Source organism: Megachile rotundata, chromosome 16, assembly GCF_050947335.1.
Source record: "Megachile rotundata isolate GNS110a chromosome 16, iyMegRotu1, whole genome shotgun sequence".
NCBI lineage: Eukaryota > Metazoa > Arthropoda > Insecta > Hymenoptera > Megachilidae > Megachile > Megachile rotundata.
The window spans coordinates 12,868,696-12,894,585 of NC_134998.1; the positions used below are offsets into that span (position 1 = coordinate 12,868,696).

Below are 25,890 nucleotides of genomic sequence, written 5' to 3' on the forward strand. Positions count from 1 at the left end.
ACGTGGCAGCGTGCCGAGGGAGGGTCGGTTGAAGGCACTCTCGAAAAAGGGTATATCGATCGGCTGGTCCGGGACCATCGGCTCTGGCACGCCACCACGAAATCGTGCTTCACTCGCCTACTCTCCCTCTTCTTTTTTTCTTCTTTTCTTTTACTTTTTCTCTTTGCGCCCTTTCCCTCCTAGTCTTTCTCCCCTTTTTTTTCGCTTAGTTCATATACCCAGTTTCCTTATTTTCTTTTTCATTTCTGTCGCTTGTTTCTTTTATTTTAGAACCATGCACGCCGTGTTCTCGTCACAAGTCCACGTCCACTGACAGGTGTCGCTCGCTAAACGTTCCAGAGACGTACGCGATGAAGAGTGAGAAGAGAGACCTTTGCGATCGCCGTGCTTAATCTAGCCGTTCGCCCTTAAACCTATCCCTTATCGATCGAAGCTTGGTTACGCTGCCGTGCAATCCGAAATTGTGCCCCGCGAGCTTCTGCCGCGTTTATTGCCATCTTATCACACTTTCCCGTAGTTATTTTATATAATTTTATCGTCTTCTTTCATCTTCTCAGTTTCAAGTAATTAATTACCTAGACGATTGATCTGTCTGGGTAATTTGAAACGTTTCTAAATATTCAATATGAATATCTATTATTGCTTTCTATTGATAAAATCATAGAAGTGAGGATATTAACACGTGAAGGCAATTGTGTCTGTGTAATGTACACAGTTGTGCTTCAGAACATTTAATAGGCTCATTTTCCAGTAGATCAAAGACACAGTTAATAAGTTTAAACCGTCTACACCGAAGCATCTTTTGTTCAGATATGATTCCTGGTTTTTAACACCACTCTTTTCGAAATCGATTTTTATTTCTTTTTCTCTGATAAAATTATTCCTAACTCACTTTATACGGGAGAAATCCATAATTAGAATAACGACACCCCTAGGGCGAAAAGCAGAGGAGCGTATAAATAGCTTTACTTTCCACCTCCTATAACTTTCTTTGAAGATAATGATATCGTTAAAGCAACCGGTGTGCCCGTCTTTATTCCTCTAGAAAAAAGTATCTGCGTAAAGTTCTTGACTCGAGATCAGGATCAAGAAATAGATCATCGTTCTTTAGATCGAAGATAATTTCTTCTTTATGTAGATCTCTACGAGTGTTGTTTTATATTTCTTCATTGCCACGAGTCTCCTTGTGTCTTCGTAATCGATAGAACGTGAAACGGAAAGCGGAATTGGACAATGATGTTCAGGAACCAGTTGAATGCCGACGTGGCAAATCTCGTTGGTTCTTTTCATCCTATTGTATCAAGTATCAGCTATGACTTCTTTGGTAAACTGTTTAAAACCAATAGTCATATCTCTTCTAAAATAACTCTGAGGCAATTTGAAACATTTTTTGATTTAAACTTTTCAATTATTTTAAGCAATGTTCTTCATCAATTCACTTCATAAACTCAACTTACTCAGTAGGGTAAAATTGTTGCCTATAAGTTAGCATGTTGTTCATTTTTTTCTCATATCAGTGTAAGTAGTTGCAACTATTTTGACTATAGAATCAGAAGGTTTTAAATATGAGCAATTTCCATTCTTCTTTCTGAGAGGAAAATGATTAAGTTTGATCTATTGGGAAAGTGATAGATGTCACATGGACCAAAAGACGATCGAATCTCCTTTACGACAAAGATTTTGCGCAGTAGTCTTTATTTGAACGACGCCATGTAGGTTTTCGCGCAGTTTGAGTCCGCGTGATCCCCGTGAAAGTCGCGTCTTCAAAGAGTACGAAAAATCGTCGCGCGACGTTGAGCGTTAAGTGGCGTGTACGGCGTTGTTGTTAAGTTACGCTTGGCGTGGCCTGTGCAGTCAATCTCGCGTGCACGCGCGCGTGTGCCTTCTCGTGGACAATTTTTTATCCTCTGCTTTTTTATTTTTTTATCAATTATGTCATGAGCGTGGCAGACCTGTCAGCTCTGATTGTGCGGGACATAGGTGATTTTTTGTTCTTCGTTTTAAATGTTCGTGGACGAATCATTACGTGAGCTAGTAAGAAGGATTTCATTGTTAATTGCGTAATTAGAATGAGAGATTCAGTACTCTACTTGAAATATTTTGTTCAGAGATAAGGCTTGTTCAAAGTATTTAAATAATTATTGTAATTGTGTAATAGAATATGTTTGCAATTGTTAAAAATTCTGTACTCAAAATGGTTAGAGCTGTTCAGGATTTTGTAATGTGCTGTTTATTGAAAAAAGCAGGACAAATGGATATCAGAAGGATAGGAGTATCGAGTTTATTTAATATTGAAAACTCCCTTGCTTAAACGCCGGCGTTTCCCCATGGAGATGCCTGGGAAGCTTTATTGCCCGTTTGCCTGTCGAACCCAAACGCTTACGCGAGTTTTTCGAATTTTCACCGAGAAGCTTTTAAAATACGTCGATGGGACTTGCCTTCTGGAAATGTAGACGTCTGATAGTCATAGAAGTATCTTGAAAAGAAATAGCTGCTTTAAATTCTGATACAGCATTTATCACTTCAGTTCTTATAAACACATTCAACAATTATATTGTAACTATTTCTGTATTTTAACAGTTATTTTATAATAAGTTCTTTTGAAAGAAAAATATATGTATATATGGTTAGAATGTGAGAGTGTAGACTTTAAAAGTTAGAATGTAATCTGTGTCTTTGGTCTACAATCAACTTCAGTTTTTATAAACACATTCAACAATTATATTGTAACTATTTCTGTATTTTAACAGCTATTTTATAATAAGTTCTTTTGAAAGAAAAATATTTGTATATATGGTTAGAATGTAAGAGTGTAGACTTTAAAAGTTAGAATGTAATCTGTGTCTTTGGTCTACAATCAGATTCATGCGAATGCAGTCATAAAGAAATAATCTTTCCTGTGTTTCAGGAGAGTGGGAGAGGGTGACCCGTGAATCAGAATGAGAGAAACCATTCAGATCTACTCGAGCAGGGACCCGTCGGCCCTTCGCACGAGAAATGATTTTTAGAAGGTACCGATAAAGCATGCCTCATACTTTCATCGTTCTCTCAATGTGTATGGCATCTTGAAACTGACAAGTGTGCCCAGAGAATTGCACTGTTCGCAAATTACTCTGGAAATACGAATTATCTGCATGATGTGTCTACTTTCTGAACACGATCGTTTCTTCTTTGCGATGCAACACGATATTTCAGTCTGAAACGAATTTACACCAGTTCCCGTGCCGAGCACTCTGTGCGTGCCTCGAATATGCATCGATTATGCGAGCGCCGATGAAACTCCACTTTGAAATTTAAACGTTAACAAACGACTAAATGTTTTAAAAAGATATTCTTGTAATTTGTGTGTTAAATGTTCTGTGGTTAGAGATTATTTATTTAAGCGAGAATTTTGTAATACTGTTTCAGTCTTGTAATATTATGGTTCTGAATATTTACGTTCTATTTGTTGCGGTTTTGTTTATTTTATGAAGGAAAGGGAAACGCGGAAAGCAAAAGCTCCAATTAATAAATCACGAAGCGAACAAGTCACGTATGAAATAACGCAACTGGTAAACAGTACTGTAACGTTACAATTTTATTTAGTTCTTTTTAGTTACCGTTTTCTTTTAGTTTTAGCAAGTGGGTCGTTGCATTAATTGGTCGAAAGAAGTTGAAGCGAAACGGGATTATCCAACAAATATCCCCGGTGCACGAGGGGCCAACCCCTTTTTAGGGGAAGACCCGTCAAGGGAGGTCAAGGTTGTGCCTCACGACAGCCCCACGCGGTTCAGGATTTCATTGATTCTTAATGAGCCACCGCGAGCTTGACACAGAATGTCGTATGCATAGTAACCCGATTGAATTGAAGACGTTCAGCGGTGATGGACGTTGCCTATGAGATTCCTGGCATAACTCTTGTGGCCCTGACTGAACTGTGATTGCACGTAGCCACGTGCGATCGATTGTTCGCTCTAAGGACTTTGAAACTTGGTAGTTTTTTTATTTATAACGTCATTAATTCATCGTTTACATTATGTTTTATTTACTAGAAAGAGTTGATTCATTTATTTAAATATAGTTTAAGGGTGTAGGGATGTTAAGATTTAGTGTACAAGTAAATGGAGATGTAAGGTTGCAAGCTGCAAGTACAGGGAGATACAAACAGAGATAAAATTTATTTAAAAATGTATGGGAATGTAGAGATTCAAGTATCTAAAGATGATCACAAATGTCAACACTACTAAGTTTAACTAAATTTTTTCTTTTTAGGATAAACCAGGAACTGGTGTAAAAAATAGTGCATTATGAGCAGACTCGAGATAAACGATCAATTAATTAACGAGTGCGGATTTAATCAGCGTAGCTTACTTTATTAAAAATTCATTAAGATGAAACCGGTGGAAGAAATACGGAATACCTCGATAATCGATGTATCCGCGACTCTGTTTTATCGATAGAAAAAAAAGAAACCACGAATACAGAATGGGAAATGCCAGGGAAAACGAGGACAAGCGTAGAATGAGGCCAGGGAATGTACGTATCGCGTGCCAAATTAAAATCACTCGATCATTTGGGAGACGAATTGATGAATCTCCGTTAATAAATTAACTCACCCGGGTATTGACTATTGGGAAATAGAGTTATTAGGTCAATCCAAAGATCTCGTATTTCTCCAGACCGTTTTTTCGCTTCTGTCAAGGCTACACAGGTTGTCTAATTTCAACAATCAGATTCTGACACTTTAAAGAATTGTTTCCTCGTTTTTGTTGAATTATTAAGAACCATTAGATATTCCACACACATAACAAAAATAAGTGATTCTACTACTTATTAAGGGAATCAGTTCTTAAATATCCTCTTCAGATTTTAATAACTTTTTGCATGTTAATAGATCGCGTTATTAGTAATGACGTAATCCATGAATGTGCAAAAGTTCATTAAAGTCCGAAGAGGATACTACGGTTTCGTTTTAACATAAAATAAGTAGTAGAAGGGAGTAGTGTGCGTTACACGGTCGAGATTATACAGACGTTCAACGGTGGTTCTCCTGTTATCGATCGTTTTGTCCTCGTTTCCGGGAGGAGGTAACTCCTGGAATCCTTTAGCTTCTACAAAAATTTGCGACTACGAGCTGCTCCACTAACACAGTATATTACACCATTAGGTACACCCAGGTGCAACATAGGCCACTTACGGATAAGATTAGGGGGCGGAGCCTTCCATTTGCCCTTTTAAAAATTTCTAAATTTCTTATAAGACACATAAATAATACATGAGGCATTCCACGCACCTCGCGTTACGCTACTCAAGTTAAATCCTGCTCATATTTTTGAGATAACCCTACGTTGCACCCTGGAATACTTTATTGGCCGTGCGTGCAGCGATCAGTGCCGTACAAGATTATTTCTCTTGTTCTTAAATGTTACGGATCTAGTTTATTAATCGATGCATGAATTTCAGGAAGAGGGCATGACGCACCGAACTCATGCAGTGGCGAAAACACGTGCGCATCAAGTACGGTGGTCGAGTCGGTGTCGGTCAAGGGCAGCGGGAGCGGGAGCAGGTGCAGCTGCAGGTGCGCGTGGTGCAGCTGCAGCGGGAAGGGGGCGCACGACTCAGCTACGTCTGTCATCAGCCTCAACTCTCGTCGACGGCTCGCCGTGGTTGCAGTGCAGCAACCATGCTCTGCTGCGGCCGCAGAAAAGTGAGTACTTATCCTCTTCAGGATGCATGCTCGTTGCAGCTGCAACCCAGCCAGCTCCTCGACGCGAATATATGTATGTACTAGGCTGCTTTGCATGAGAACATGAGGACCTTTGATCACGAGGATGGGATCAAGTTCAGAGTTGATGCGTCTGAAGAGAATTCAGTTGGAACTGATTGATTGTTCTCCACGCCTTTATATCACCGATATTTTACCGTTTATTAATATTCATCGTTCTTCAATCGCGTATTGATTAACGAAGTTTATATAGTTTGGATCTCGTTCATAGTCATTATGATCTAATCAGTAGCCCCAATTTTAACAATGGGAATTATATTTTGTACAAATGTTTTATACGAGCGAAAACATTTGAAAGCAAACAGGGAGAATATCTCTTTGTTTAAAAATGTATAAACTTTTATAAATGTAGGGAAATCAAGGGTGGCCAGAGTTTCAATTTCAATATCCATATTGAGATATCAAATTTTCGGTAAACACGCGTTGTGCATGGAAATCAAAAACACCGCTGCTGATATCGGCTTGTTATAAATCAATATCGTGATATGGAGCGGAACAGCACGGCTTTTATTATATATATTTGTCACGTTGCCGCCCACAAATATCCGGCAACTTGCCATTATTCTCTGTTCTATTCAGTGATACGAAGCCGACCAAATAAACGCTTGTGTTTCTCTCATTGATTTTTTGTTGAAATCATTCTGCAAACATGGATGACGCATCTCTGCGAAGAAACTGGAAAGATCATACATCAACGCGCGTATAATAATTTTTAGAATGCTATGCAATGTCAGCCATTTAAATTAATATTCAGCTATAAGATGAATGTCCTGTTAAGCATAACTGAAGAAGTATACAATCACAAACTATAAACTTAAATTTTAATACAGAAAGTAATTTTATTTTCGAAACGAAAATCTACATTATGCAATATTTTATTTTCATAGCTAAAAACGATCCAACATCTACAAGGCTACTTATGATGTAAATGTGAATGAAGGTGTACACGAAGAGATAAGGCTGAAAACATTTGCTGAAACTGAACGCCCACATCTTCGAGACTATCACTGACAGTAGATCACCGCGAAATATCACGGCCTTCTCGTTGACGTCTGACGAGCGTAGAATCTCTAACTCGGCTTTTGAGAGCGAGCCATGTGCACAAGTTCAACGGGAAGCGAGACAATGGAAGACAGAGCGGAAAAGAAAAGACGCCGTCGTCAGGCCTACGCAGCAGCTCTGTCGCGTCATTTTTATATTGTCCCTCGAAAACAACCCCCCGAGCTACCACGGCCTGGAAACGTTCCATTCGGCTCAACATTTCACAACCTATTATTTCGCGTTATTATCTGTCGCGTTTACGCTTTATTAAGTCCGTCGCGTTTCCACCAACTGCAACGTTAACGCGTTCGTTGCCGTTACACACATTGTAAGCTGGTCTATTTTCAAGTATACTCTCATGACTTAAAACTAGCGCCACGTTTATTTGAAACTTTAATGAAAATCATGTAATCAGTACAAAATGGCTGACTACCTAACTGATGTATCAGATTGATTTCATCGCATAAAAGTATGAAACATCACTCGCTTAGAGCTTGAAGTGTATAGAAAATAACCGAGCAAAGTTTTAGATATAATTAATACAAAATAGTTGGTTGAAACAATGGTTAATAGCACTCGTGGCTCTCAGCTTAAAGTTTGATGCAAATTACCACTTGAACGTTGGTCGAAAACGCGTGGAAATAATGGCGGGATGATAGTTGGCGAAAAATGAAGCAGTAATGGGACTGTAAATGTGGTCAAACGTGGTGGCAACGACGAATAAAACTGTCGCGAGGCCGCAGGACCAAGTGGCTCGCGAACAAGTTTATTTAAATCCCACTAATGACGTCATTAAAATAGTAAACGACGTCGTTTAGGGGCCGGACTGTAAGCGAGGTTTGCGACACTGCTCTCCAATGAACGGAAACGCCGAGAAACTTTCTTCTTCTCCTCCGGTCGCGTTGTTCTATCAGTAATTTTCATCGAAACTCAATTCCTATCTCTTTAATTTAATTAATTTTCTACCAACATTCCGGAATTTGTAAGGAATTGAATTTCCTGTCAATGAGGAAACGAGGGAAGAGAAATGTAGTCGGACCTTTGAGACGTTACGATCTGGATTTGTTGTAATTAATGCACTTCCATGCTTCAAGTAGTATTAACCGTAATAAACCGGACTGTAAATGGCTCAAACAGTGCTAACTGCAAAAGGCTTGCTGTTTAGACTGAAACAAAAAGGCCTCAGGCAATATTAACTGCACAGGGGTTATTTGAGACTCAAACAAGAAAGTTTCAAACGATATTAACTGTAAGGACTGCTTGAAACTAAAAGAAGGAAAGCTCGACTGTGAAGACAAATTCGAAAGGTATCTATATGCGTTCGCATAATCGATAACCGAGCATAAACCATAAGGTGTATTCTTATCCGTAACCACTTGACCACCTCAAGATTATTTCTTTAGAAAGAATTCTTATTCCTGGAGCTGCGAATCCTAGAAATGGATTGTAGTACAACCGACAGCCGCTAAATATAGACATGACCCGGATCATTGTTAACTAAATGATTCAACAGCGACCCAAATTTGTCTCGAACGTACTCCAGCACGTAAAAATTTCTTAAACAATCGATTTTGTTTACGAAATTAATAGCGCTTTTTTATAGACACGGTAAATTTACAAATTTATTCCGATATTCGAGAATAATTGGCAAGCTAAATATTTGAGAAGATTCCGTCGCTTTACCAAAATGTTACATTATCGATTTCCATGCTTCAAAGAAAATGGAGGGAAGAAAGGAAGATTTTTGCAAGATGCTCGTTTAAAATAATATCTGTTTGAAGAAAAATAGAGCAAGATAAGGTACATCCAAGATCTCCGGGTTCATCAGCGGGGATACAACTGGGCTGGTGAGGCAGTCGGAATGAGACAATAGGGGGAGCTTTTTCAAAGGGAAAAGGCAAAAGAATGGAGAGAAAGGGAGAAAAGTTGGACGAACGAGTAATATGCAGAAGGTCTCGACCATCCTTTGATTTTAATAGATCGGCCAATGAACGAAGACCCCTTCCGTTATAACACGTTAATGAATAGCCGTCTATCTTAACGCGACTCTAATGCGAAATCAATATCTAATTATCTCTCGCTGGCCTCTGTGACCCTTTCTGCCCTTTTCATTTGCTCGACACTGCTCGGTCGATGCTGGTCGAAAAGATTGTTTTCCGTGATCATCATTTTATGTTTAATATTTTATATTTTCTTTTATAATTTTACACGTGCGAAATTTTTACATCGAATTTGCTTTTAGGTTATAAAAAGTTAACGATCAGTGGAAAAGGTCCAGCACTTTCGAAGCACCCCGTAGAGAACAGTTAGTCCCCTACGGACGGCGACGACCCTTCATCGGTTTAGCATCGGCACGAAAAGTATGCGTGTATAAGAAGCATTCGATCGGCTGCACAGCCTCGACGCACACTCGAGAGAAAGCGACCGGGTGGCTGGGGAGTACACATCTGACGCGTCCTTAAACGGCCTTCCGCCACCCTTGCTTTCCGGGTCACCCGTTACTCTCACGAGGGAGGTTTCATAATTGAGGACTAATTGTCGCGTTGCGAGGCACACTAGGGCTCGAACCGAAAGAGAACAGTAAAATAAAGCGCGCGGATAAAGAGGAGAGTAACCCAGGGAGATCCAACGCGGTCGCTCTATTTGTCTAGTGACATTCCGAAGATTTCTCCCTAAATCAGGGATGAAGTCTGTACGACATCCTATCGCAAGCGACGTTATATCAATCAAAACTGACAACGCGTTATGTCGCGTCAATAGACTCCGATTGAAATGGACCGTCTGATGATGCTGCGTGATATATCGTCACGTAGATTCTGATTTTCTGGATCGACTCTCGTAGGCTTTGCTCTTTTGAAGAAATATCCTTCGGATATTTAGGTTTTCTGTTTTAAGTCGCGGTAGAGTTTAATCTAGGTTTATATTTCGAGCGAGAACGAATGATCCGAGGCGGAGATTAAACATGATAAAGAATGGTGGAATTATGAAGTAGAATCTCGAAACACTTTCCGCGGGCGCGAGAACGAGTGCTGATTAGAAAGCGTCAAGTCAGGAAGCTGAAGGCGAAAACGATTTTCTCGTGAGCTCCATTAATTATTGCTGGCTCAACAGCGTCGCGCGTTACCGCCGCGGCAAATCGTTCTTCCTCCGTTCGAAAAAAACGACTGGATATTTTTTTTAATCACGATAAAATGTCAGAACATTCGCGTTGCGTCGCGACGAATCAATTTCAGTGATTGAAAAAAAGGTATCGGTCGATGTCTCTTGGCAATTTAATATCGTTCGAGGAAAGAGGGAAGTTAGTCCTTGTCGATCAGTTTTTAATTTCTACCATCGGTGTCTCGAATCACCGAACACTCGTACAAAATCTTCGTTAACCACTATGGCTTATTTGTCAGGTGCGTCAGTCAGAACTGACTTGTTAGAGCTATAATATTAACACAGACAAAAAATGTGAAATGTTATGTCCATATGTTATTATGCAATCATTGGCTATGCAAATTATAATTGGAATTGAACAAATTTTGACTCGTTAAAATAATGCAAGGGGTTAAAGGCATTGGAGGTAACTAGGTTAACCTAATTTTGAACCCCCTGTAAAGAGAATTGCTCGCGATCGTAAATAGCCCCATTGCCGAAAGTCAAAATAGCCTAAAACCGGGTCCGATAATTTGACAAAAAAAGGGGATACAAAGGAGACACGAGGCAGGGACACGGAAGGAAGGGTAAAACGGGGTGAGATAGGCGGATGGAGGGTAAAAAATGGGGCGAAAAACGGCGGAAAGGGTTGGAGATGTCGGACGAAACGGAAGTCCCTTTGATTTTCAGGCGAGCCGCAATTATCCCTCTCGCACGTTCCATATACCGGAACTGGAGCAGTCGGATCGTTACGATGCCTTTTCTCTCTCTCTCTCCTTTCTTTCGGAGCGCACCCCTCCCGGTGAGCCCTCGTGGCCGTGGCTCACCGCGAAAACGCATGAAAAGATCCCACGGGAAAAGGACAGAGGGATGCATCGAGCCCGAGGACACGAGGAGTCAAAAGGAGGGTTGGAAGGAGGGAGGCTGTGTGGGATCGGTGCTAGCAATCGCGGAGACAATGCAGCCGAGCTGAATGGAGGGAGGAGGTCTCCTCGCTAACTTCTTGTTTGCCGAGGACGACACCGCCGGCTGTGCGGATTCGGTCTCATTAAAAATCATTCGCGACGAGCATTTTCAAAGCTGATTCGGTGGAAGGCCACGGTTAATCACCCGAGGAGCAGCCACTCGAAACGCCTTTTATCGCTCGCTTTACGCAGCGCACCCTTTGTACTCGCGCGATCGCTTCTTCCCTTTTTAACTTCGTTTGTCGGATCGCTGCAAATTTTCTTTGCAGCTCCAACGGCTAGTTTTCGGGAAGATTGATCTTTCTATTGATTTCGCTTCCCTTTAAGCGCCTACTCGGCTACTTTTCCCATTTCTTTTCTGCTAGTTCGCGCTTTACCAAATTCTTCAAACCATCAAGCTATCAACTCGTTCCGATACGTGGTTTGACACGTTAAAGAATAATTGTTCTACCCTTCTTGTTCGAGTTCATTCGAAGACAATAGATTCTATTCTATGGCTCTGATTCTGACTGATCCTTTTAAAGTTCTTTCCAAATACTTATTAGGCTCTCCTAAGGATTTCTCGGAGGTCCCCACAGATTTGTCCCGAATAGCAGAAGATGAAATACGATTTTTTGATGTGTATTTAATGTCCGGTAAAATTTTTCATCTCGATGTTCCGCAGCTTCCGTCGAGAGAAAAAAGGAATGGAGAATGGACGCGGTCGGTGGTAGGGGATTATTGTTTTCGAATAAAAATTTTTCCATAAAATCGAGCGGAAAAGGGATGTAGTCCGCGCTTGGTGCGGAAAAATATCGGTGACAGCAATCGCCGAAACAATCCATGCGAGAAGAATGAGTCTCGAGTGTCCCTCTCGATTCCGTGTAAACCCTTCTCTATAAATCGTGCCGTGTGACTATGAACAGAGGCTCGGAACTGCACGATTAATTTTTAAAGATCGCTTTTAAACCGTTTTATCTCCCGCTCTAAGTTTCGGTGTAATCCTCGAGTTAGCTCCCGGAGTTTCTTCTGAATTTATTGGTCAGGATGTGGTCCGCTTTTGGGGGGGCTTTGTTTCTTCTTTATGACGTAACTTTATACTTTTAAATCTGAATTATGCGAGCAAATATTCGAATTAACAAAATGATTTAAATCACTGCCTTTGATAATGTTACTAAGTTACAGGCTTCTTCGACGACTACTCTTAATAATGCTTAAACTTGATTCTACTAGTTTAAATAAATAAGATCAGAAAACTTATAGTTAGCTGACAAAGGTATGAAACATTTTACGTATTCAAGATTTAATCCCAAAGTCCATCGAACGAAGCTGAAACAGCTAAAGAACCATCTTGAAATTTGCAGATAGACTGATTACCTCTCCATTGGGTTGAATAATTCGAAAGGAAGAACAAGTTCGAAGTGGCAGAAATAATCTGATACAAGCTGCAGTACGCTTGGACATTGCATGGATTTCCCTGCTTATTGTAAATGGGCCACATATTCGGCTTTGAAGAGAGCCCTGCAAGCGCTTCATTTGAAGCTCTTTGCTCTGTGTACGTGAATGTGTGTGCGTGTTGATACTGCAGCAATGGTGTGTCCGATATCTTTGATATGCATGGTAAAAAGCGATGCTATGGGTCAATCGAGCGATGTGCATGCAAAATGAAGAAACAAGCGAAAAAAGAGGAAATACATGAAATCCAGAGGATTTTTAGCTGTGAAACATACACGTTATTTCCATCAGAAATGAACTCTGTGCACGGATAACTGTTCGCTCTTTAGTTATTACTTTTTTTTCATTAACTCTTTTTTAATGAACAGGTAAATACTTCAGACACTACTTTCTTTTTTAATTATTTTATTTCCTGCCTTTTAATTTTGTATTTCATTTTTAGAAAAAGGAATGATTGAAACAGATTAATTTCTCGGTTTAGTTAAATTGATAGAAAAAAACTTTGGTCGCTCGTAACTCGATCACTGTTACGCTGGAAAGTTTGTCATAGGGTGTAAGAAATTATTGGACATTTATCGTCACAACCGCAGCATATACGTTTGATTCCACGTATATTGAAGATAATTCGAGCGTTCGCCGACGGTCTCCCTTAATTATATTATCTTCACGAATCAACCGTGATAAATTTCATCCTGACAAACTTTGTTTCCAGGCATCAACTATCATTCTCTTCGTGTTACTATGACTACCCCTATTTTACCCTTCAAGATTTTAGAAATTAAACGAGTTCCAATTATTCTGACATTCAGGAAAATTCGTGCACCGAGAAACAAAGTAGACCCAGAGAAAGTGTGAACGTTTCCTTTCAACCGAAGAAAGTGTACGTCGCGCGCTAGTGAACAAATTGATAAATTGAAAGTCGTAGAGAGTTGAGAAGAAGGCAGAAAGTCTCGATGCACGGGCTAATTGGACCAGAAAATTCTTTGCTTAATCCATGGCCGATTCTTGGCGACACGACTTCTGTACACCGGCTAAGGCAATCCTTTCACGCGAGTTATTGAAAAAGTTGGAGCAGCAAGGCTCCTATTGGAGTCAGACACGGTGTGCATTTTTATGCGAGCACGGGGCAACAACCTTTTGTAGTCGAAAAACCCGACCAGAAATATCATTATACCGTGGTGAATATTCGCTACGATATTTGCACACAGGCGACGCTCTCTGGTTTGTCAACGTCACGTCGTTTTGATTGCTTCCTACACTTGGCTTCTGGCCTCTGTAAGAAATGGATCCCGTTTCAAAAGAAACTTCTGATTTGAGGCCTCAGGAATGTTTAATTAACTTTGTTTCTGAGATTTCTTATGGGGTAGGTTTCACTGCAAGCCTATAGGATGATGAAGTTGTTAAAAAAGTTTTGAAAAGCGCAAGGTAAATCCCTACATCTGACGATCTAACACCTGTTTCAAACGCTATAAACACTCTTTTACAGTTGCAGACAATTCGAAGCTTCCTAATAAAAGATTGTGGAGAGATTTTGTAAAAAAAACTGTAGAATGGATGGAACTGTAACACGATTCTTCTTGTCCGATTTTGGAGCACGTCGTGAATAATCATCCGTATACGTCGGGTTTTCCTCTGTTTCTTTTGGACGAAGGAAATCGAGTAGCTAGAAGATACTACTGTATTTTTCTTCGATAGGATTATAGAGGCGTAGCTTGTGCACGAACGAGCAGGATTACCCAATAAGCGGCTCTTTCTCTTGGCCGATAAAGCCTTGGGAAACGTGGCCGATTCCGGAACGATATCTTCCGAGTGACCGACTCGGCGGCTCCGGAGTCGAAAGTTCTCTTCAAGGCCTGTTCAAAGCCCACTCGTAGCGTTCTTTTTATCGAAGTCGCATTCTGGAGACTCTTTTGAGAAGTAGACACACACATAGGCGTTAAAGTGCGCCACGGTGCTATACATGTGTATATCTATATGTTCATAGGGTACAATGTTAATTCTTTGTCAAGGAAAAATGTGAGGTGGAATAGCATTCCCTGCAGTCTTCATTGCGAACGTGTCTTTCATTTCATTGCACTTGATCAGAAGATGTTTTGGTAACTGTGGTTCATATAGATTAGCAGACAAGACAAGTTCTTATTTTAAAACATCCAAAATGTAACAAGACTTTGTGACGTAAAGATTGAACACTTGTGGCACATCAATTTGAAGCTCGAAGATTAAACTTCTAAGGCAAAATATTTTTCCTTCTCTTCACATTATGGATGCAGAATGAAGTGATAGCAGAAGTAAGGACCAATTCTTCGAAGGACCCATCTCGAAGATAATTTTCTTTAATTAACATAGAGGACTGTTTTCTTTCCTTCTGAATTTTCCATTTCAGGAAGACGTAGTTTATCGAAGCGATAATTAACTGTTCGCCACAGAGAGCTCCTTCAGCGTGCAGGAAGAACGCATCTTTTTCGTAGACAAATCTTAAGAAGTTTAGTCAGCGCTTCGGCAGCGAGTCGAAGATTACAATTTGCCAGACGAACTCGAGCGCGTTATTAATTTATGGAAACGCCGCTCTTTTGTGAGTTCGAAAGGTTACCAGCAATTTACTTTGCTAATTGCAAAAGTTTAATGACCACTGCACTCGAGACCGACCATTAATGTCGTCTGTTCTACACACTCGTACACACATAGCTCACACATTTTTTTGCGAGTGCTCGTTTGCAAACCGCACGGACAAGTTCTGAAAAAGAAGCGGATAGCAATTTTTAGACTTTGAGTATGTTTTTTTGTGTGGATGTTTTCTCGAGTAGAACTTATCGAGGAACCTAATCAGGATATTAATTTGAATATTGTGTTACAGTACTCGGTTAAGTTTCGTAGAAAAGAATTCGGCGCCAGGACATCGATAGGATGTCGACATTCGATGGAACAATTTTGCTATTGCATTCCCGACGTTTTAAAGATACTTGGGATCAATATCAAATTCCCAAAAGCATTCTACGTATTCAATAAAAGTGACCCAGTTGAGGAGGAACACTCACGTGTGTCTAATGAAACTGGAACAAGACAAATAACATGGTTTAACTGCAGTGACAGAAGTTTTCCAAAATTTTATTGCTCCGTTCTCCCATTGCAAGATACTTAAACTTGATTGCGAAGCAGGCAAACAAATTCAGGGAAACTCATAACTTTAATTAAAGCAAAGTGGTTATTTTCTTTTATTTCAATATTTCTCAAGCCGGCGGAATTTCAGGGAAACTTTCGTATTCTTAGTTCGGAACTTCAAAGATAATTTCAGGGTAACAAGAATTATCTTTCCTATAACACTAATCTCGTATAAAATCCTGCGCCTAAATCCAATCAACGTATCCATCATCTTTTTTCAATTTCAGGATTAGAAAATCGCTCCATAATATTCAGATTGAAATTTCATTAATCGCGCACTCTCTTAAACCGTTCACCCGGTACGAGGGGATCACCGGAGAAAGTGTGGGAGTTGGAAATCCGTGAGAAAAAAAAATTGGACACGCAGCTTTGTTGCAATCAACGCTTCGCTTAGGAGCCGTATTAACTTGGTAAAAAGCCGGTACACCGGCGCAATATATGTCACGTATTGTACGTACTTGGATACGTACATACAGGCCACATACTTCTCGGACTACCCCGTATGTATGCACATAGCCTGGTAGACACATAGAGAGTGCACACTGGCGTGCATCGACCTCCGGGAAAGCGCGCACACAGACCCAGTGTGGAAATGTGGTCAAACACCCGGACAGAGAGAGGCAGTGGCTAACAGAGAAAGAGGGGAGATGCCACGCACACACACGTACACACACACACATAATGGATGAATTCAGTTCAGTTCGAGCCAGTTCAGGATCGCGAGACGCAGGCGCGTTAACCATAGCATCGTATTGCAGGATTTACCCCTCTTTTCTAGCCTGTTTCTCAATTTTTCCAACATGCTTCTTTCTGTTTCTTAGATTTGTTTCATGCAGATTTTTTGTTGCACGTGTGGGGTATGATGCATTATTGTTTGGCTGTTTTCTTCTTTTGCTACCTTTATTGCATCGATACGCATCTGCAATTTGTATTACGGTTCTTCCTTCTAGTTTGTCTTTGTGCGTTTATATATTCGCATCTCAAAATTTATTTTTCAACCTGTCTCTTAGAGTGTCTTATTTATTCCGTGTATGTCTTCGCACCAGGTAACTCCTGTTTTTTTCTTCTTGCATCGACATCTTAACACGTCTTACTGTCTTTCTTGCTAACTCTGTTTCTGTATCCCCACCCCATAAGTCTATTTCAAAATTCATACCCCTACTTTATTTTTAGTCTTTCCCCTGTAGTAGTTTTCTCACTACCTCCATTTCCACTCGTTGCTTCGTGTCTTTTTCTTCTTTCATCTACCCCGTTTCTTTTATATCTCCTTTTTATCAACCACATCCCCACCACTTTCTCCCTTCCATGGATGTCCTTGTCTGTCCTATTTTCCCCTCCTTATTTCTCCTTCTGTTTCCCCACCACTTGCTTCTCCCTACCCTCGCTCGGTGGGTCTCCTTCTGGCGAACCGCAAACGATCCTCCTTCTCGCTCTCTTTCGTCCTCGAATCTCCCACCGCGGCACATTTTTTCGACCCCGAACGATGCCGAACGTGTGCGTACGCCTGCGTACACGCCTTTACTACTTGCTACTACGGTTTTACTACTGATACTTCCGGGCTACTACGCGCAGTAGCGAAGCTTTACGTTTTCTGCGCCCTGCTGGCTCCCCCCACCGCTTCTCTGCTTCTTTTTTTCTTTCGACCACTGGACACTGGACGTATCCTACGCTACGGTTTTGATCGTTCGACCTGATCTCGTCTCTCTGTGTTACGAGCGGTTTAAGAGATTTTTCTCTTCCTTTTTTTTCTTCCTCTTGTTCAAACGTTATCGATGTCCTACATTGTTTTGAATCCAAATTTAACTCTTTTGTCTAGAATGGTTCTTCTTTAAGTCGTTTTTTTCTCTGTAACTAGATCAGTGTACAGGATTTTTATTTTTCAGATTCGTTAAAGACCCAATGCATGTTTTGAAAGTATGTGAGCAGAGATAAGCAGATTATGAAGGTTTTTAGAACAATATGTTAACTATAGTGTATGGAGCAGATACAAAAGAGGATTATAATTCACAATCTCAGTTTTGTAATGAGCATATAATCCGTCAAAGCTGCTACAGAAGCGAGCTAACATTAGAGGGATTGCAGTTATGTTATCACCAAATTGTTTCAAGAAAATGGTATTCTCAGAATGCAAAGCAATTAAGTATTCTTCCTCAAACTTATCAATTTTCATCAGTTATTAACGCGATAAAAAAGGATGTTGCCCGAAGGCGTCCCAAATCGTTTTTCATATGGGCCGCCAGTGGATTTCATCCTGAGAGCAAAGTTGTACGGTGGGTTCTGATGGAGCGGTGCCAAATTGAAACAGAACCGCGTTAAATCGGCCATCCTCAGAATTGAGCACAGCGGGACACGTTTCGACGTTAGGCCAACCTCTTCCTCCACGTTTTTCGACCCTTAATCGGCCTCCTCTCGGTTCCCCGTGGTCTGCCCACTTCTCCGCACGCGAAACGGTCACTTGAAGCTACGAAAGTAATTCATTTAACGCTTCACGCTGCGTTTAAACTCGCCCTCTGCACAGGGACCTAGAAGATAGAAACGATAAATCCTCTTCTCTCTTCTTTCTCGTTAACGACTTCGTTGAGTCTGGTCCAATAAATAAACCGAGTTTGTTTTTAAAAATACAGTACTTAATGTCCTCATAGTTCGAGGATTTATTACACGTGTTTAGCAAACTTCTGATGCGCAACAGCCTAACACAATTTTCTGCCTAGTACATTGTGCACGCGCATTAATATGTATGAAATCATATGTTATTGTAGAGCGTACGATTTTGTATATCGATCGCGAAACACCGTGGACAAAGCCCTGGAGGCAATAGGGATAACGGTGGTATCGTTTATCAGCGGAAGATCGATGGGCTGGTTGAAAATCGTCGTCGAATCAATTGGCGATTTAACGATTGCAACGACGAGTCGAGCGAACGCGTTAATTGCGTTAAAACGCTGAAACAACGCGAAACGAGAGGATCCACGAGGGTGGTCGACACGGGTCAGGACACCACCGTAAAATTCAGGCAAAAGGTCGCCACGCTTGCGCCCCACAATTTCGTTCGAAACTCAATGAAACACTACCACGTTCTAATACCGTGCCGAGCTGCCAGAGAAAAGTGGCCCCATTCGAATTAATTGCTCGCGAAATAATTTGCCTAATACTGCTTGAATAAGGGCCTTGATGCCGACAGAGAAAAAGTCCTGCTTGCGCGAAGGTGAAATTTTCCTTCTTAATTTGCCATTGTAAGATCTTATGCATCCATATGGTAAAAAGTCACATTTTAAACTGTATTCTTATAGTATTTTTACAAATATTAAAATGTCCTTAGGGTAACTGATTACTCGGTGAAAAAGGCGTTAATCTGAATATTATCAGGAGAGGTATCTATCCCAGGAAGACTAAAAAGCGTAATTTGAATGCTGAGACGTTAATCTGGAGTCTGCATATGCTATTAAGGCCCTCTGCAGTAGCTTGAAGTTACTAGACACCTCCAACACCATCGTTACCACCATCGCCAACCCCCATCATGGGTAACGTCACTACGTGCTACGGCGTACGAATCGTTACAGCTCCCCGCCAGAGGGGTTGAGACGTCGAGTTTCATCGTGAGGTTTGCTGGACTTGCTGGAGAGATGGGACGCGAAGAAGAGATAAATAAGTGGATGAACAGAAAGAAGCTGGTTAGGAGAAATCGAGGATTACTACGGTTAGAAGGGGAGAAATGGGAAATTATGGGGAGCATAAAGAAATGGGATGTTCAAAAAAGTTGTCACATATGGAAATTGATTGGACCAAATGTACAAGATTCGAATGAGTGAAGAAGAGTATTCGAAAGAGGAAAATAAACGTATAGGCGGAATAACCAACTATTGAGCAACGCAATAGATAAAGTGGCCAAATAAGCGATGAAACATCGGAACGGATGAGAGAGTAACAAGAATAGAGGCGAAAGAAGCGAACTGAAAGCACTCTGAAGCCACAATACAAACCACCCTCGTGAGGAGAGTAGAGAAAGGGGATAGACAAGTGCCGAAAATTTCAAGAACCTTCAACCGCAGTATCGCTTACCCGTGTCTTCTTTTCCTTGAAGCACTACGTTTTACCTCGAGGTTTTTACCTTTCACCGAAATTTATTCGTTAACTCGTTGGTAGAAGCAATGAGAAATTTGCAAACGGATGGGGATGAATCGTTTAAAAAATATCTGGGTATTCCAATAGCAAAACGTTTGAGCTGTAACTCTGAAAAGATGTCTGGAGAAGAAAAATAAAAGACAGTTGAAGAATATGCAGAACAGAAGTAGAAGCTCGACGGTACAGAGACACAATCGCAGTTTCATTTTAACTTCGTGCTGACAGCGTTCGAGTGTTTGAAAACTGAAGTTTTCGATATAATGAGGTAGCTATTGCTTTTGAACATAAAGTAAAAGAAAATAGTGTCGTTGCAAGATATTGCAAAATGATGCAGATGCATCCACACGTGATGTCAACAAAATTGTTAGGTAATTATTTGTAAATCCACCAGTAAATCTTAAACTTCTCTTCCATCATCTTCTGTCCTTTTTTCTTCAGGTCACGACAGATGACTAAAACCACATCACACACACACTTGGAATGTCTAACCAACCAGTCATCAAAGCACATTAAATGAATGTCTACGTTCGCCATTGAAATTTCCACCTAAAGGGATAATTAGATAAAAGCAGGCAACACACAACGGTGGACCAATCTCAAGAACCCAAGATCCACGAGCAAAGCGCGCTAACTAAATAAGGTTTATGGGGCCTGGGTTAAGTTCATGGAGCACGACGTCGAAGCAAGTGGAGAAAGCTCACCCTTCTCTCCCTTGGCGTGTGAAATGGCTTTAGCAGCTATAACAACGACGACGTCAAACATCGTTGCAGCTAATCAGCGTCTCGACGCAGATTCTGAGGGCACGAAGTGCAATCTACGAACGGCGGCAACCCCGAGATTAGAAAAGAAATTTTGAGGCCAGTGCGAATAGAAGGAAACCTATTGATACAACTATGTAGAAAGCAACTTTCTAATCTCTAAATAAATTTGTAAATCTGATCGTGCTCGGTACAGGGCGTTGACCCCGCAAAGCTGTCTCTGTACTCCAGAATTAATTTTATTTACGTCAATGAGGAGACCTATAACTTACATAAAGCGGGGTAAAGAATAAGCACGCGAGATCAAGTGCAAGCGGTTTCCCCGACTCCAGAATGAACCTCGAGGATAAAACAGATCATTGATTTCACTAGAAAGGTACAGTTGACGAGATACAACGAGCGGTTGCAATTAAAGGAGAGAACAGCCGTATCGTAAAATATAAAAGCCGAATAAATCAATAAATCTTGAGGAGGTAAAACAGGTTGAAGTAAAAACAATGAGATGGCAAGAATTTCCGATTGTAAGAAAGTCGAGGTAAAAGGAGACAAATACATGAAGGTGGAAGAGCAACTTTAGGATTCCCCGTAAATCGTGAGAAATGAAGAACGTAGAAAAAGATGGTTGAACAAAGGGATATTGATAGTCGAAGATGATGAACTTGAAGAGTTATTGATGGTGGAAACTTGAAAGGAAGTAATCGTACAATGATACCAGTCTCGGTTTCCCAATACCTAACACGTCATACCACAATGTGCCTGTGGTGAAATTATCAATTTATTATTCTTGTAAAGCTTCTTCAACGGTCCAAGTACTTGCAGCCTGTAATACATAAACTCGACCAGTTGCCTCTCGGGGCATCAGAGGTGACAAACGCGAAATCAAAATCATAGTCAGAAATCAGGGAAGAAACGCGAAGAAGTAGGAAGCAAATGGGAAAGCATAGACGAGAGTAGAGAGCCGGTAAAGCAGAGAGGGAGAAGGCGATATTGGCGAGCAGGGAGATAAAGAGGAGAGGAAAAGGAAGGCAGCGTAACCGAGAATCAAGGGGTGGGAGAGACAGGGTACGGGGCGAGAGTGGTCAGGTGACGTCACGTCGGGTCGATACTCACCCACACTCCCTTTCCCGGCATTGTCGTAAACGAGGGGGCGCAGGCGCCGCCTCGTACGCTCCTGAGAGTGCTCCTTCCCGCCATATTAGCCAGCATGGGGTAGGCGAGGATGTTCGACAGGGGTGGCTCGGGCTGCTTCTTCTCCCGTGAGGTAATACGCGTTACCGTGTCGCGTGGCCGGTCGACGGTTCGTGTACGCGCGGTGGTGTCCACCAGTGAGAAATTAGTTGGTCAGGCTCGAAGGGTGAGCCGTCAGGAAGGGCGGTAGGGTGCACCGACGGTGCTGGCCCGGTTCTCTCTGTTCACGTTCGCCGAATCCTAGAAGAGCAGTGTTGGGAACGCATGGATACGTGGACTGGTACGAAACGCGTGAGCACCGGGGTCAAATCGGACGGTGAGACCGACGGACGCAAAGAGGAACGCTCCTGGAAACCGGGAACGGCCTTGGAGAGGGGCGCAGAGGGCTGCACGAAGGGTGAGGAGCTCGCCGCTGGGTTTCCCGAGGATACCTCCAACAAAAGGGGTTGCAAATCGGCCGCGCAAGTGTGGATGTCTTTATTGTCCCTGTGCGACCGGATGTGCGGCTCCGCCGCGTGGCTCGTCCTCTTCACATGCCTCCACGGGGTGCGTTTCCTACTCTCGTGCTCTCCCTGATACCGAGTATATTGTGTACCACTTTGTACCTGACCTCACGTGGCGGAGTTCCATTATGTCGATTCTAATCACTTCATTTAGTGATCATGAATTCCAGGAATCTCTGCAGAGTACACGGTAACGTGGCTGCAAGAACAACGCGCCCTCGAAACGTGTATTTGTGCTAGTTATGATTTTCAGATTAGGTATCATTCAAACTTAGAGTACTAAGTGTCTGCGAGGACAGCAGGATGAATGAAATAAGCTGTTTGTAACTATACACCTGTGCACGCACTGGAGAAGCTAGCTTCGAACATGTATTTATGCTAATTATGAATTTCAGAGCAGATTATAGTATTAGAACTTGAGACATTAGAATACAGTAGACAACGAGGACACAGAGATGAAATAAACTGTTCTAAATATATGCACGTTATAGATTGATGGATGCAATTAGAACCTAAGGACATGAAAATACTAAGAAGCGAAGTTCAAGGTTTAAAGACTTATGCATCAACAAGTATCACTGACTATACTAATTCTCAGGTATTGTTATTCTTAACGAGTTCTATAAGTCAGTTTATAATAACAGTTCCTAAATATTTAGTATACGTACCCAGAAGGATACTTATCAGGCTCAAGATGCAGAAAATTGGAGCAATTTGATAGATATCATTGTTAAGTGTCTATGGAAGAAGAATGACGTTCATTCAGGAGAAGACGTAGTTATTAATATGAAGTGTTTCTTGTTAAACTGAAGAGTGTTCAAGCATCAACGAGCAGCTTGCTGCTCGTTGCTTCATTTTCCGCGAAGAATCTTAGCTAAATATGTAAATGCGTTCCCAATTTTAATTCGTTTCAGCCCTGAATTGTTAGATAACTGTGCAAAATAATTGGTAAAAGTGGATCCTCTTGTTACTTCCAGTTATAAATATCTGGAAGGTTGATTACAATCAGTATTCTGAGTCTTTTATAGTAATTCTACCAAAATGGAATAATTGTTCTCTATTCTTGTAACATACTAAATTTTTTTTAAAAAGCAAACTAAAGACAGTCTAATCTATTCACCGATTGACAGTTGAAAGCTGTTAATTAAACGAATATCGTCATATAAATCCTTTGCGAGGACATGAATTAGTAATGGCATTCAATTTCAGATTCGCAAAGTAGGAAGATAGGAAAAGAAAATTGCACCATGGAACTCTGCTTGTTTGCACGGCTGATTATCTGACTTTCCGTATTAACCGGACAAAATAGTCTCTATTTTTGGCGGATCCTGTAAGCTCGTGCATCTCTGATTGTTCACGGTGGAAAACCGACTGGAAAGTGTTTGCAATTTTTACGAGCCTCTAATCGGCCTGCTGATTGAATATCGCGTGCAACCACCGCGTTTACCCTGATTTGTTGAAGTTTTAAATCTCGACTTGATTTTTTATTAAACTTTTCATGCTTGCGGATTATAAAATTGTACTTGAACAAAAATACACGCTATAGATTATGCAATCTGTGCCGGTATGCAAATGCACCGTTTAAAAATGTATAATTATTGCGAAGCATTGAATAACTGCTGTGCACGAGGAATATTGACCTTGGTATGCAAGATTAATCGCACAGGTTGAAAGCAATTACCTAATCAGTTGTTAAAAATACTATGGAAATATTCCTTCTTGTCTGAGAGATTTTCAGGATGTCAATTAATAGTTACGAGGTTGTTAAAGACATGAGAAGAACACTAATTACTGTTAATTCTGTTGCAGGAGGGCCGGGGGGAAGTGACAGACATCAGCGCAAGTCCTGGAAGGCAAGCACCTGCCAACCAGTTGCGCCCCAAGGAGCCACCCCCCATGGTTATTCAGGGAGACTTCAGGAAGGTACTAATTCTGAACAACTATAGGAAATAAAAGTCTGTGGTATCGTACAAGCTGATCAGATCATATAAAAGGCAATTGATAAACCTAGTTACCGAAGCAAAGAGGAAGGAGAAGAGAATAGAAAAATCAGATTATAAGAATACCATTCCATGAAATTGTTTTAGCGAGACTAGTCTGAGATGCTTGCTGAAACAGTTTCATGCGATCTCAGATTTTGAAAGCTAACGCTCAGGATACACTCGTTGAAGTAAAAGGACCTATCGTTGCAGGTGAGCGGGATCAGTACGGAAATCTTCAAGCAAATCGAGACCGTCGAAAACGATCATGACGCCTCGACAGCAGCGGCCCTCGAAGCTGTCGAGCGAAGGGGTGAGATGGTCGTCAGGGTCATCGAGCCACGACAAATGGGCAGACAGGCATCCGAGGCGGCGAAGAAGTTCATTGCTATGCAGGTGTGTATCAAAGAAATCAACTGTTCACTTATACAAGAGAGTAAAAATACGAGTAACGTCATAACACTTTTTGCAGGATCCGAAACACCCCATCCACTTTGTCGAAATAATCAAAAGGCCAGGGCAGACGCTGGGACTCTACATCCGAGAGGGTAACGGGGTGGACAGAAACGATGGCGTCTTTATTTCGAGGATAGCCCTGGAGACTGCTGTGTACAACAGCGGCTGCTTGAAGGTAAGCATTCTTTCTGCACCTACTTAATTGCCACTGTGCTGGGAACAAGGCCAATTTAGAATGTATTGGAGTTATTCTTCTGGGACACGGTTCATCCACTGAGTTTTCTATCAAAGTGTAATTCGTTTTTCTTGAAGTATACTTGGTAGAAGAAGCAAGTTATATTTTTATAATGAAGTGGGAGTTATGAGATTAGAGAAAATGATGGGTATTTAATAATCCTTAATTGCTGGTTAATCCTTACTTGTTCTATTAGGTTGGGGATGAGATCCTCGCGGTGAATCTGGTGGATGTGACGCACATGAGCTTGGACGACGTGGTGATTATCATGTCGATACCTAGGAGACTTGTCCTGGCGACGAGGCACGGCCAGCATCAACCAGTCTCTCACAGTCGTCAGACCGAGCACAAAGCACCACCGGTTGTAGTGATCAAAAGAGAGCTAAACGAGGATGAGAGTGATCATGCAACGAGTAATCATGTCAGGTATATGTGCCTCATAAAAGAACTAGTCCAGTCTACGTGTCTTTTACAAAAGAACTTATCTAAATAGTTTCAACTTGAAATCTAAAAATTTTCAAATCAATATCAAGAGAAAGTTGCGATAGAAATAGTTTGATTAGAGTTTAATTGTTTCCACGCTCCACTTGGTCTATTTTAACTTCAATTTGACTTCACTGTCAGTTTAAATTAAATTAAGATTAAATTGAATAAATGAAATTGAAACTGCTTGTCTTAATTTCAGGGATGGTAACCGTAGACGCGGTGACGGTCGTGAAATGCTGCCTTCCCGGTCGAGACTGGGTCTGACGGGTCTGGGTTCCAGTCAGGATCTAGGATCCAGTAATGGTGATCTGTATTACAATTCCAGACCGGAAGGACACTGGTCCTATCAGCCACCACCACCGCCAGTAATCACGCACCAGCCAAAACCATCCACGACGCAGCATTTCCAGCCATACGAGCGTGGATACCCAAAAACTTTGGAAAGCTTGGCTGAAAAAGTAAGTGCCGAAGGATTTTCTAGTTCTTGTCCAGGATCCTGACGCAGGTTGAGGTTTGATTTTAAGGACGGGAAGTATTTTAAAATTATGTTGAGTTAAGAGATGCAAACAGGTTAATTGAAAATTATAAAAACTTTAGATATTAAAATGTATGAAGAGCACTTGAAGAAATTCCATGAAGAGGAAAGGAGTAATTGTGATATC

At 41.3% G+C, this 25,890-nt stretch overlaps 1 protein-coding gene across 16 annotated transcripts in view; it reads left to right on the forward strand.

Moving 5' to 3' along the window:
• The window catches only part of RhoGAP100F (Rho GTPase activating protein at 100F), a 53,696-nt gene that overhangs the window by 6,977 nt on the left and 20,829 nt on the right, over window positions 1-25,890 (forward strand). For 6 of the 16 annotated variants that reach the window (XR_013040844.1, XR_013040842.1, XR_013040843.1 and 3 more), the window contains exons 1-13: window positions 6,636-12,163; window positions 12,252-12,710; window positions 12,785-13,767; window positions 13,829-14,630; window positions 14,726-15,112; window positions 15,197-15,635; window positions 15,729-19,991; window positions 20,062-22,115; window positions 23,882-23,995; window positions 24,265-24,447; window positions 24,524-24,682; window positions 24,939-25,168; window positions 25,428-25,686. Coding sequence is in view for 12 of the 16 variants with exons in the window: in XM_076540993.1 (XP_076397108.1) it covers window positions 21,834-22,115; window positions 23,882-23,995; window positions 24,265-24,447; window positions 24,524-24,682; window positions 24,939-25,168; window positions 25,428-25,686 (1,227 nt within the window). In the remaining 4 variants the exon portion in view is untranslated. Of the gene's footprint in view, window positions 1-270; window positions 514-535; window positions 2,035-2,908; window positions 3,012-3,612; window positions 3,973-4,251; window positions 4,516-5,442; window positions 5,687-6,630; window positions 12,164-12,251; window positions 12,711-12,784; window positions 13,768-13,828; window positions 14,631-14,725; window positions 15,113-15,196; window positions 15,636-15,728; window positions 19,992-20,061; window positions 22,116-23,881; window positions 23,996-24,264; window positions 24,448-24,523; window positions 24,683-24,938; window positions 25,169-25,427; window positions 25,687-25,890 lie in introns of those variants that run through there. The other 10 variants (XM_076540996.1, XM_076540999.1, XM_076540995.1 and 7 more) reach the window with 7 other exon arrangements.